Consider the following 13,475-nt stretch of genomic DNA (forward strand, 5'->3'; position numbering starts at 1 on the left):
TCTCCTCAATTCCTTTGTCCAAGTCGTTTATAAAGACATTGAACTGGAACTCTCCGCAACCCTTCCCCTCTGCAGAGAGGTGGGACCGATTCGGATGGTCCGCCCCCGCCACTTAATGGATCCAAATCGTTTACAGAGAGTGGTAGGGGATGTTTTATCCCATGTTGATGGCCTTTCAGCCGATTCCCTGGTGGCCTGCTGGAATGTGGAGTTAACTAGGGCTAGTGACTGTCTGGCTCCAATTGCATGGAGCCCGGACAGCCCCGTGGTTTTCCATGGATCTGAGGGCAATGAAACAAATGCTGAGACGGCTAGAGCGCCGGTGGCGGATAACTCACGGGTTAGAGCTCAGTGTCAAGCCTACCAAGTACCGGTAGTGACGGCGAAGAATACTTTCTTCACCGCCTCTATTGCATCTGCAGAAAACAGCAGCAGGAGACTCTTTCAGGTGGTTCACAATTTAGCGGAACCACCTGCTCCACCAGGGCACAGTATGGGCCACATGATCTCCTGCAATGATTTTGCAAAGTTTTTTGCAGATAAAGTCACTCAGATTCGGGTAGAGGTAGACTCCACAGTGGGAGCAGGGCCGGGGCGGGGGAGTGCTAGAGTCCTGTCTAGGTTGCGTGGGATCAATTCCAATCTGTTACCTCCAAGGATGTGGACAGGATGCTTGGACGAGTGAAACCAACCACCTGTCTCCTTGATCCTTGCCCATCTTGGCTTATAAAGGATAGCCGGGAAGGGCTGGGCGATGGGCTTCACGGGGTGGTGAATGCTTCTCTCTGTGAGGGAGCCTTCCCAGACCTGCTGAAAGAGGCGGTTATTAAACCACTTCTTAAAAAACCATCTTTAGATGTGGCCAATATGGCCAACTATCGCCCAGTCTCAAATCTTCCATTCTTGGGCAAGGTGATTGAGCGAGTGGTTGTTGAACAACTCCAGGCACACCTGGAAGAAGCGGACCATTTGGATCTCTTCCAGTCGGGATTCAGGCCTCATCATGGGTCTGAAACTGCCTTGGTCGCACTGGTTGATAATCTCCAACAGGCTAGGGACAAAGGTGAAAGCTGTTTCCTGGTTCTGCTGGATTTCTCAGCGGCTTTTGACACCATCGATCATAACATCTTTCTGGACTGTCTAGAGGGGTTGGGAGCTGGGGTCACTGTCATACAGGGGTTCCGCTCCTTCCTCCTGGGCTGTGTTCAGAAAGTGGTGGTGGGGGATGAGTGTTCAGACCCGTGGGCTCTCACTTGTGGGGTGCCTCAGGGTTCTGTCCTCTCCCCCATGCTTTTCAACATCTACATGCAGCCGCTGGGAGAGATCATCAGGGGGTTTGGGCTGGGTGTTCATCAGTATGCGGATGATACCCAGCTCTACCTCTCTTTCAAATCAGAACCAGTGAAGGTGGTGAAGGTCTTTTGTGAGTGCCTGGAGGCGGTTGGAGGATGGATGGCGGCTAACAGATTGAGGTTGAATCCTGACGAGACAGAAGTACTGTTTGTGGGGAACAGGAGGCGGGCTGGTGTGGAGGACTCCCTGGTCCTGAATGTGCCCCTGAAGGACCAGGTGCGCAGCCTGGGAGTAATTTTGGACTCACAGCTGTCCATGGAGGCGCAGGTCAATTCTGTGTCCAGGGCAGCTGTCTACCAGCTTCATCTGGTACGCAGGCTGAGACCCTACCTGCCTGCAGACTGTCTCGCCAGAGTGGTGCATGCTCTAGTATATCTCGCTTGGACTACTGCAATGCGCTGTATGTGGGGCTACCTTTGAAGTTGACCCGGAAACTACAACTAATCCAGAATGCGGCAGCTAGACTGGTGACCGGGAGCGGCCGCCAAGGCCACATAACACTGGTCTTGAAAGACCTACATTGGCTCCCAGTACGTTTCTGAGCACAATTCAGAGTGTTGGTGCTGACCTTTAAGCCCTAAATGGCCTCGGTCAAGTATACTTGAAAGAGTGTCTCCACCCCCATTGTTCAGCACAGACACTGAGGTCCAACTCTGAGGGCCTTCTGGTGGTTCCCTTGTTGAGAGAAGCCAAGTTGCAGGGAAGAAGAAGAGGAGTTTGGATTTGATATCCCACATTATCACTACCTGAAGGAGTCTCAAAGCGGCTAACATTCTCCTTTCCCTTCCTCTCCCACAACAAACACTCTGTGAGGTGAGTGGGGCTGAGAGACTTCAGAGAAGTGTGACTAGCCCAAGGTCACCCAGCAGCTGCATGTGAAGGAGCGGAGACGGGAACCGGTTCCCCAGATTACGAGTCTACCGCTCTTAACCATTACACCACACTGGCAGAGGGCCTTCTCAGTAGTGGCCCCCCCACCAGATGTCAAAGAGAAATACAACTACTAGACTTTTAGAAGACATCTGAAGGCAGCCCTGTTTAGGGGAGCGTTTAATGTTTAATATATTATTGTATTTTAATATTCTGTTGGAAGCTGCCCAGAGTTGCTGGGGACACCCAGCCAGATGGGCGGGGTATAAATAATAATCTTTTATTATTGAACAACAAAGGGCCCAGGACAGAACCCTGTGGCATCTTACTTGTAATATTTTTCCAGGATTATGAGGAACCATTAATGGGTTCTCTTTAGGTTCAGTCAGTCAACCATCTCCAAATCCACCTATCAGTTACCTCATTCAGCACCCATTTTACCAGCTTCCTTGCAATAATTTCATGGGAGACCTTGTCAAAAACCTTACAAATCAAGACATATTATGTCCACAGCATTCCCATGGTGCACTAAGCTTGTAAAATAAATGAGTTTTGTCAGGCATGACTTGTTTTGAGAATCCTGCGCTGGGTCTTAGTAATCACAGCATCCTTTTCTAAGTTCTCACAGGCATATTGTTTAATTATCTGTTCACCTTTTCTCAGGCATTCAAGGGCAAGCGGGATGGACTGTCCCCACACATTTTTTCTGTGACACAGAGGGCCTACTGGCACATGCTTATGCAACGGCAGGATCAGACCATCATGCCCTTGGGCAGGAACAATGCTGGCAAGACCACCTGCTGCCAGAACACCCTGGAATACCTGGTGGCCACAGTGGGCAGCATGGACAACAGAGTCACAGGTAAGCCTTTGCTTGAGGCAGCAGGTGATTGGCTAAGGAGGCAGGGGCCTCCGTGTGCAGGAGATCTTTCTCTGGGCCTCCATCATCCCTGAAAAACCTGCTTGGTCCAGCATTGCCTGGAGGGCATGGTGGGGGTTTCCTTGGGGGGGGGTTGTAGTGGGGGAAATTGCATGATGGTCTGCAGGCTGGAGGTGGGAGGGATGAGATGAAATTGTTTAGAAAACAGACAGTGAGTGTTTGATATTTGCAGTGGAGAAAATCCAGGCCATGTTCAGGGTGCTGAGAGCCTTTGGGACGGTGACGACCAGCCACAACAAAGCCTCCACCCGCTTCTCCATGGTCATGGCACTGGATTTCAGTGCCACTGGCCACATCACAGCTGCTCATCTCCAGGTAATGCTTCTGTTGCCTCCCTTGGAAGTGGCGTCTCTCTCTGTGTGTGTTGGTGAGATGGGGACACCTAGAGGAAACCTCCAATGGCAGAAGGAAGCTGAGGAGTGGAAGATTTGTGATCTTCTCCTTTGGTCTCAGTCTGCTTCCTGAACTCTAGAGTTGCACCACCAGCCATTGAGTGGCATCCTCTGAGTGGTGGCAGGCAGTGGGATGGATGCTGGCTGTCAGGGCTTGTGTGTGGCTACTCTCGAGTAAAGACGCCAAAGTCCGCCCTGTCTTTAACAGGTTTATTGTGCATAGTATTTACAGTGCAGAGGTGCCAGAAAACATGACCCCCTAGTCACTCGCAGAATCCGGGAGTGGACATTCCCTGTTATGTGACCAGCATAAGAGCTTGGGCACCCCAAAACACTGCCTCCCCTCCTTACACTTTGTACTGTGCCTTAATTGGGATGCCGGAAGTGGCTGCCCCGTCCCTTCAGCCTGTTGACCTGGGCGGTGCAAGGGCTCTGCAACATCGCTGAGCCCTCTCTCCTCCACCCCCTGACTCCCCCCCCCCGCCTGACTGGCTGCTGCTGCTCTCACTGGGCGTGGTGCTTGTCAACAGGAGAGGTGGAGGCTCCTTGTACGGAGGTCCCCTGACACTGGCATTCTCTCTTTTTTCTCTGCCCAGACAATGCTGCTGGAAAGGATCCGTGTGGTGCAGCAGCCAGAGGGAGAGAGCACCTTCAATGTCTTTTCTCAGATGCTGGCAGGGCTGGATCTGGATCAGAGGTATTGCCCAAAGGGAAGGGGGAGAGGCTGGTCTTTGTATGATACTCTGGTGAGCATCCCATGGGAGTGGAGGTGGTGGGAATGACACCTGCCCCCTATTCAGATATGCCTGAGGTGGCTCACACTGTGATATTCTGGGCCCTAAGAATGTGAGTGATGGTGTGCTGGATTCAGTCCAAACGCCCATCTAGCCCAGCAGCCTGTCCTCCCCATGGCCACCCAGATGCCCCAAAGGGAAGCCCCCAAGCAAGACCTGCTGTTGCTCCTCAGCAACATGGATTCAGTGATAGACTGTTTCTAAGCATGCAAGATTCATTTAATGTAGTTCAGTTTCAGAAGGTACATAAGGATCTCCTTGTTGAATCAAAGCCAATGGTCCATCTAGTCCACCACCCCACTTCTAACAGGGCCCAGCCAGAATGGAGGAAGAAAATGCAGGCTGTGGGTAGGTTGGTGGTTGTTATGTACTGAGCTGAATCGAGTATATTTCAGTGGTTATTTGCCCCCAACATCTAATCCGCAGAGGAAGACTGCCTCTGTGGCCATAGCTCAGGGGCCGAACACAAGCTTTGCACACAGAAGGTTCTGGGTTCAATCTCCAGACAGATCAGTAGGGAAAGACCCCTGTCTGAAAGAGCCCCTGCCAGTCCGTGTAGAGAGTCCTGAGCTAGATGAACCAATGGTATATGCCAGCCTCCCCTGTTCCACAGAGGTGTCACTTGTGGGTAGTAGCTGACAATAGCTTTCTCCTCCTCCATAAATTACCGTACTCTCATCCCCCTTTAAAGTCATCCAAGTTGGTGGCCATTGCCCTCACTGGACCACCCTGCTCCTCTCCTTTATTGTCCTAAACCTCCCTTTCCTTACTGACCTGGAGCTCCTCTTTTATGTAAAGAGGGGAGAGAGCATTCTTTCTCTGGACAAGTGGAAAACATTAATAACTTTCATGGACCGTGACTGTTTCCCACAAGCACAAGATCATAAGAGCCTGTTAGATCAGGACAATGGCTCACCTATTACAGCATCTTGCTCTCACAGTAGCCAGCCAGGTGACTCTGGGACACCTGCAAGCAGGACCTGAGCCCAAGAGCAGCCCTCTCCCACTCCTGTGTTTTCCAGCAACTGGGAATCAGAAACATTGCTACCCTCAGTTGCGGAGGCAGAGCACAGCTGTTGTGGCTAGGAGTCATGGACAGCCTTCTCAGCGAATCTGTCCAATCCTCTTTTAAAGCCATGCAAGTTGGTGGCCATTGCTGCCTCCTGTGGGAGGGAGTTCCATAGTTTAACTATGCAATGCATGAAGATGTCTCTTAAGAGAATTGTGCTCTTCCATTCTGTCAAATTATGTGAGGGGCTTAGAAATAAATGAATTGCAAACTGATTGGAAGTGTGGCAAACTGAATTTAAGACAGGAAAAGTGGAAAACCCCAAATTGACAAATTTGTCGATCCATAGTTGATGTTGGGAAAGGATTGGTCTGATTATGAAGGAACCTCATTTCACCTGTAGAGGGCACAAGAGGACTGAGAAACCCTCCCAGGACTGGCTTAGGCTCACCATTCATCATTTTGCTACCTGAGGCAGGTAATGAGACGCAAGCAGGGCCTGGTGGGATCCTGCCAATCTCTTTTGGAGGCCAGCTATCTTACTTTACTCTGCCCAGGAAGAAGAGAGGCAGTTATTGTTCCCAGTGCAAGATCTGGACACGTAGTTCTAGTGACACATACACAATCCATTGTCTGATTAGGATTTGAAAGCAGCAGTTGCTAAACAAAAACAAATGTGTTGTTACTCAGGGAGGGAGATACATTTTGTTTTAACTCCTTGGTTTGTACACCATTGGGTTCCTGCTGTGTTTAATTTGAATTTGAAGTAGCCCAAAGCCTTTCTCTAGGGTGTAAAAAGAATCCAAAATGGGAAGAAGCTGCTGGGGGATCCTATGATCTCTTGAGGCAGCTCCTTCCAATGACATCAGGATGCTTTTCATAACGCTTTGTCAAAATCTGCTTCCTTGCTGCAATTTGCTCCTTGCCGTTCTGCTCCTGCCCTGCTCCTGGAGTAACAGAGAAAGCACGCCTGTTCAATCTTCTGCATGATTTTCTTTTTTAAAGACCATATCTACTCTACTAAGTGGTGTGCAGAAAATGAAAGCAAAAGACAACTTGAACTACAATTACTTCTACAAGAATATGCAGATGCATATAAAAATGTTGCCTTAATACAAATTACTAATGCATGTAAACCATTATCAATTTCTCCTGCTCCTGGCATACCCACCCCTCTTGGCCTCACCCAGGACTCAACTTACCCACCCTGGCACCTGCACCCAGGGCCCAAACTAACTCACAGCTGTTCCTGGGAAATCTCCCATAGAGGGGAAGGTTCCTGGAAGCTCCTGCCACCGCCCTAGTCTCTCCCTCCAGGCCTGCTTTTTATGGAGCCTCCTCAGGCTGCTGCTCACAGGTGTGACCCACTCAGCAGCCAGCTGCCCTCTCCACACCCAATTCCAGGTGCAGCAGGTTTGGTGAGTTCCCCAGGGGGCATAGCTGCCAAGTTATCCCTTTTTAAAGGGATTTTCCCTAATGCTGAATAGGCTTCCTCGCGAGAAAAGGGAAAACTTGGCAGCTATGCCAGGGGGTTCCAATGATGGAAGAAGGACGCCCCTCCACTCACAATTCATTCACCAGCCTCTACCCTCTCCACCTCCATCTACATGATGATCCGCCTGATACTTCCAGACAGCTCTCTTGGAATGGGGCTTCCAGAGTGGGGCTAATTAATCCCAAATTGCATGTTTGTTTTGGGTTTGGGGGTGTGTGCCATCCACCTGCTCATTGCCTCTAGGTCAGCAAACTTTTTCAACAGGGGTCTGGTCCACTGACCCTCAGACCTTGTGGGGGGCTGGACTATATTTTGAAAAAATATATGAATGAATTCCTATGGCTCACAAGTAACCCAGAGATGCATTTTAAATAAAAACACACATTCTACTTATGTAAAAACATGCTGATTCCTGGACCATCCAAGGGGCAGATTTAGAAGGTGATTGGGCTGGATCCGGCCCCCAGGCCTTAGTTTGCCTAACCATGCTCTAGGCCAGGGGTAGGCAACCTAGGGCCCGTGGGCCGGATCCAGCCCAATCATCTTCTCAGTCTGGCCCATGGACGGTCTGGGAATCAGCGTGTTTTTACATGAGTAGAATGTGTGCTTTTATTTAAAATGCATCTCTGGGTTATTTGTGGGGCATAGAAATTTTTTCATTTCCCCCCCCAAAATATAGTCCAGCCCACCACATGGTCTGAGGGACGGTGGACCGGCTCACAGCTGAAAAATGTTGCGGACCCCTGCTCTAGGCCGTCAGTGGGCTCATTGACCATTGATAGAAAGACTCCCCCCCCCTTTTAAAAATAATTTTACCATATGCAGTTGCATAGAGATTATTTTTTAGGATGGGGTTGGGGTTCTAGGCCTCACATAGTGCAAGGTTGTGAGTTATTAATGAACACATATTTCACATGTTCCATCGGATGCACAGAGAAGGGGCAGGATGCACCAACTCAGATGGCTTTAAAAGAGATCAAGGACTCAGCTATGTTAGTAAAAACAACAATGTTTTGAATGCATTATAAACATGCAACACCAGATGGCCCCAGAGAGCCAAAAAAATCTATGCAATTTTTCATAGCGGTTTTTTTCTTTTGTTATACCGATTTAATTTCTGACTTACTTATAGCTCTCCCCCCCCCATGAGTAGATCCACCCTCAGACAAATTCACCAAGGATAAAGCTAGTAAAGGAAAAGGTAAAGGGACCCCTGACCGTTAGGTCCAGTCGTGACTGACTCTGGGGTTGCGGCGCTCATCTCGCTCTATAGACCGAGGGAGCCGGCGTTTGTCGGCAGGCAGCTTCCGGGTCATGTGGCTAGCATGACTAAAACGCTTCTGGCGAACCAGAGCAGCACACGGAAACGCCGTTTACCTTCCCGCCAGAGCAGTTCCTATTTATCTACTTGCACTTTGAGGTGCTTTTGAACTGCTAGGTGGGCAGGAGCTGGGACCGAGCAACGGGAGCTCACCCTGTCGTGGGGATGCAAACCACCGACCTTCTGATCAGCAAGCCCTAGGGCTCTGTGGTTTAACCCACAGCGCCACCCGCGTCTACTCAAAGGCCACAGTCAGAGGCAATAGTGCTTCTGAATGCTGGAAACCACAGGAAGGGAGAGGGTTCTTGTGCTTGGGTCCTGCTTGCTGGTTTCCCACAGGCATCTTGGGTGGTGTGAGGGACAAGGGATACAGGGAAGTCCCTCCCATCTTAAGTTCCAGCCCATCACCAAGCGCTGGAGAGAGTAAGGAGAGCTCTGCCTCCAGCGGAGAGTCAGGAAGTGGTGTCCGAGGCTCAGGCAGGGTTGTGGAGCCCATGCCTCAGGTGGGACAGGAAGTTGGACGCACGGGGGGGAGGCCAATCCCCCCAACTCCCGAATTGCGACGCAAACGTAGGGGGAAGAGGTTGGGTCTGCCAAAGTTGTGGTGCTGGAAGAAAACGCGCCAATCGCCATTCGGGAATTCTGACACCTCACCTTAAGGATGCATTTTTATTGCTCTGAACACTGTAAATAATCAGCACTAAATAAAAACCTTAAAAGACCATGCTGGAGTCGTTACTCTAGAGTAGCCATACCAGGCCCTCTGACAGCAACTCCCGAATCTTTTTTGGCTACTTTGGAGTGCAGCGATGAGCGCTCAAGAGGCTGAGCATTGGAGGCTGGAGGCTGAAGCAGCGAAGCAGGAGCTACAGACCCTCACAGCGCACGCACAGCAGCAATTGCATGCCGCTCAGGAGGAAGCGCGAGGGGCGCAGGAGGAGCTGAACAAGCTGGTGGACCAGGTGAGGACAAAAGAGGAGACTGAGAAACAGCTAAGGGTGATGGTATTAGACCTGCAGAAAAAGTTGGAAGAGGAGAAAGCCGCTAGAGGTGGGGGGGCACCCCAGCCGCAGCTAGTCCAAGTGAGAAGGGGACAGAGCCTAGTCACCAAGTTCAGCGGAGACCCGAGGGAGTACCTCGGATTCGAGACTGAGATAAATTATGCGCTGGAATTGCATGCAGCAGAATTCCCAGATGACGCGCACAGAGTCTACTTTATCATAGAGCATTTGACGGGGGCCGCCCGGGAATGGGTAAGACCGCTCATCGCGCAAAAAAATCCTTGCATGAAGAACGCAACTTTATTTCTAGAAGCTTTAAAATTAATGTACGCTAGCGACAGTGAAATGGAGGCCACTAAACAGGAGCTTCATGACCTAACACAAGGAAAATCGACAGTTAGAGACTACTGGGCGAAATTCACCATGCTGGTGCACAAACTGGGGTGGGATCTGAACAGTGAGCCAGTGAAATCAGCCTTCTACCTAGGTTTGCATGCAGACGTTAAGGATGAGCTGGCAAGAGGTCCTAGACCGCAGACTATGGATCAGCTCAGCAAAGCGGCGCTAGCGGTGGGGGTGAGGCAGGAATCCAGATGGTATGACAAACAAGCGACGCGCGCAGCAAAACCTTGATTCCCACGCTCTCAGGACAGACCACATCACCAAAACCCACCCCAGGGACCGCCCCCAGACCCGCCCAGACCAAGCCCAGAGCCGGAACCGATGGAGATCGGGGGAGCGCGCGCGCGGGCTTTTCAAACCCCGGCGGCGCCAAAACGCAAGGAGGGAAGAGGAGGGAATTGCTTTCTCTGCAACTCCCCCCGGCATCGCGTCAGAGACTGCCCTCATCGCAGGGAGTGGCAAGGAAAGGCGGGAACGGTTGTACCTTCCCCCACTGACGTAGCACCACAGCAGGGAAACGAGACAGCCTGGCTGCAGGAGACAAGGGGCAGCAGCCAGGCACAGTCAGCAGTGAACAGCCCCAGCCCGCCCACCCGCACAGAGAGGAGCAGAGCCAGCCCACCCCTCCCAGAGCAGGAGTGGTTCTAGAAGTCACGCTGACGCTCCCAAATGGCTACCCCCTGTCAGTCCTCGCCTTAATTGACAGTGGGGCATCTGCCAACTTCTTCTCGAGAAACTTTGCAGAAGAGCACCAAATCCAACTTCTGCAGCTGGATTTTCCCCTGCATGTGGCCACCATTGATGGCAGAGAGTTGCTGGGAGGGGCCATCACTCATCAAACCCCCCCCATGAGAATGACGGTGGGAAGGCACTCAGAGACACTGGCTTTCAACGTCACGACCATCTCAGACCCCCCCATCGTTTTGGGAATGAGCTGGCTGGCGCGCCACGACCCTTCCATAAGTTGGCACCAGAGATGCATCACGTTTGGGTCGGACTTTTGTCTGGAACATTGCATGCAGCACCAACCAGGGGAGGGGCCTCCGATAGCCACGGTGGCCACCATGCACGTTGTCACAGATGGGGTGTTGGCTAGTCCCGAGTAAGCACTCCACACATCCTCTGGATTTTCATAGTTTTATTGTGCATGCTATATACAGTGGTGAGATGTCTCAAATCATGTCTGCTCTGCATGGGGCAGAAGCCCACAATGGCGTCTCGTGGGCTCTGACCCCCCTTTTAAGACTCCAAACGCCCCTCCTCCTTGCTCTATGGGTCCTCCGTGGTCCCAAACCAGGCTCCTGAGGTGCCGTTCTCTCTCCTCCCTCCTTTCCAGCCCCTGCTGAAGCTAGCTCCTCCCCTGCTTCCCTGCTACCAACCTGGAGCTGAGCCACCAGGACTCTGCAGAGCCCTGGACCCGTCTTAACCCTTCCTGTTCCTGATTTGAACTCCCAGACTTGCTGCTGCTCTCCCATCTGGTGGAAGTAAGCAGAGTGGGCTGCTCTCTGCAAGCCCTCTCTCTTACATCCACCCCCCCTCCAGGCTCCCCCCCCCTTTCTGAGGCCTGGTTTGCCTGGTCTGATGTCTGTAAAGAGGGCTGGAAGCCTGACAGGTCTTCCTCCTCTGTAGTGTGTGTAAAATCCTGTTCCCCGTCGGTGCTGGGTGGCTGGTCCGTGTAGTTCCTTCCGTTGTCATCCTCCTCCTCCCTCTGGAAAATTGCTTCCGATTCCCGGAGGGCTCCTTGGGTCTGCGTCTCCCCTGCTCCCCACCTGGGATCGCCCTCCCCCTCTGTGTTCCCTGTGCTACTGACGTGTGGTGGTTTGGGTCTGTGGGAGAAAGGAGCGTGCAGTTCCAGTGTGCGGTCCTCCCCTTGCATGGTGTGCGTGGTTGCCTCCGCGTTTTGGAAAGCAGGAGTGCCCTGCCTGGCCATCAGACATTTTAACCCCCCCTCCCCCCACCGGGAGCCCGGGCTCGCTGTGGCACTGTAGACCTCCTCCTCTTCCTTTCTTTCTGGAACCTCTTGGCTGCCTTCTCCCTCCACCCTTCTGTCTAGTATCTTTTGTGTGATTTCCTCCCCCTCTCTCCTGTCAGCGTCTTGTGTTGGATGTGTGTCACGTCCTCTGAACCTTGGGCTTTCCCTGAAGTGTGAGAGCAAAGACCTGTGACCCACGGGATGGACCTTTCTCGCTGTAGGTACTTCCCCCCTGAAGGTGACAGGGTTGATCTGTGTCAGAACCTTGAAGGGCCCCAGCCTTCTGGGTGCCAGCTTCTTCCCCCTTCCCCCCATGGGAAGGCCTTCTGACCACAGCCAGACCCTGTCCCCTCCGTGGAAGACCTTCTCCAGTCCCCTGTGATGGTCTGCCCCCTCCTTGTAAGCCTCATTGCCCCTTGCCACGTCTCCATCCAGTTGTTGGTGTACTGTCTCCCTCCTCTCACCCCATGCCTCAATAGGTGGTCCCCCAATCTCCCCCTCCCCCTGCTCTGGGAAGGCTCTGGGGTTTCGCCCAAGACTGGCCTTACTGGGTGTGAGCCTCGTGAAGACATGTACTGCATGCCCCTCCGTGGGGTTGTCATGATATTGCTTGAGAATCTTCCCTCTGAGGGAGTCCTGGGGCATATACCGGGCATCATTGCTAAAGAGTAACCCCTCTTTCTCGGCAAGCCCTTCCCCTGCCCCCTTTTTCTCCCTCAAGTCCCTCCGTATGTTCTGGGTAAAAGTGTCCTCTTTGGTGAGTCGGCTCAGTTTCTCTTCCTGCATCCCCGCCTCTGCGTCGTTCCATCCGCCTGGGGAGCTGATGTGGTGTGATCCTGAGGATTCTCCTTCTTTCCTGCAGTGCTCCATGCCGTCTGCATCTCCAAAGGTGAGATCTCCCCGGCGCTGGCTGCCCACAGGGTCATTGTCCATTAAGTCCAAAGCTAGTACTTCTGCGTGCTTGTTCACTGTCATCTTCCGAGAGGGGGTCTGTCACGTGACCTCACCCTCCTGCAATTCCCTGCTGTCTATGGCCGAGACGCTCATGGGAAGCTTCCTTGGGAAAAGGGGAATCTGATTCTGCCTAGCAAAGTCCACCGATAGGAAATCATTGCTGCTGCCCCTGCAGAGAAGCCCGACTGTCTCCTGGGTCTGGCCTCTTGGCAGCTGCAGACTTACTTCCATCTCTTTGTCGTGCTGTGGGGTGTTACAGGAGGGCTCAGTTGTTGGTGCTCTGCCTGGCCCCTCCCCTCCTGATCTGGCATCCAGGCTTGTGTCTGTGCCTGCCTGCTCTCGCCATTCCTTCCTCTGGGGGCAGTGTTCCACCCAGTGGCTGGGTGCATTGTAAAGGCATCTCCCGCCTTTCTCTTCCCTCTGTTTTCCCGCGTCAGCGTTTGAAAGTACCCGCGCGCGGGCTTTGTCCCTCTGCATCACATCTGGCTGGAGGGGGCTGTGCTGTGCTGCAGCTGCCTCCCCGGGACTGTATGGGAACTTGTGGCCGCTGCCTTTCCCCTCCGTCTGTCCCCTCTGCCCGGACTCGCCTCTCAGCCTCCTGCACTTCCACGCCACCATGCCTCTCAGTCTTAGAGCCAGCTTGTGCTGAGGGTCGCCCTACGAAGTGCTGGCCCGTCCCGAGTGTCCTCTCTGCTTGTCCAGCCTCCGCTCCCCCGGCTTGGCTGTGTTCAGAGCTGCTCGGTTCACTAAGCTTGGCTTCCCCTGTGCCCGGGTGCCTACCTGGTGCTTGAGCCGTTCCATAGTTGCAGGGTGCTGGCAACTCAGGCCAATCCTCCCTCGGCATCTCTCTCTTCTGCTTTAGATGCTGCCAACTTCATGCCGGCTGCTACATTTGCAGCCCTCTTCCCTCGGGGTAGCCATCAAAAGATTGTGGGCTTGCTGTCACAGATGGGGTGTTGGCTAGTCCCGAGT

The 13,475-nt window shown here is 52.7% G+C and overlaps 1 protein-coding gene across 2 annotated transcripts in view; it reads left to right on the forward strand.

Moving 5' to 3' along the window:
- Nucleotides 1-13,475, forward strand: part of MYO18B (myosin XVIIIB) — a 231,471-nt gene that overhangs the window by 39,453 nt on the left and 178,543 nt on the right. For both annotated transcript variants that reach the window (XM_088659924.1, XM_088659925.1), the window contains exons 7-9: nt 2,887-3,085; nt 3,336-3,478; nt 4,152-4,252. In XM_088659924.1, coding sequence (XP_088516050.1) covers nt 2,887-3,085; nt 3,336-3,478; nt 4,152-4,252 — 443 coding nt within the window. The remainder of the gene's footprint in view (nt 1-2,886; nt 3,086-3,335; nt 3,479-4,151; nt 4,253-13,475) is intronic.

The sequence above is a fragment of the Zootoca vivipara genome, chromosome 16 (assembly GCF_965207765.1).
Source record: "Zootoca vivipara chromosome 16, rZooViv2.hap1.1, whole genome shotgun sequence".
NCBI lineage: Eukaryota > Metazoa > Chordata > Lepidosauria > Squamata > Lacertidae > Zootoca > Zootoca vivipara.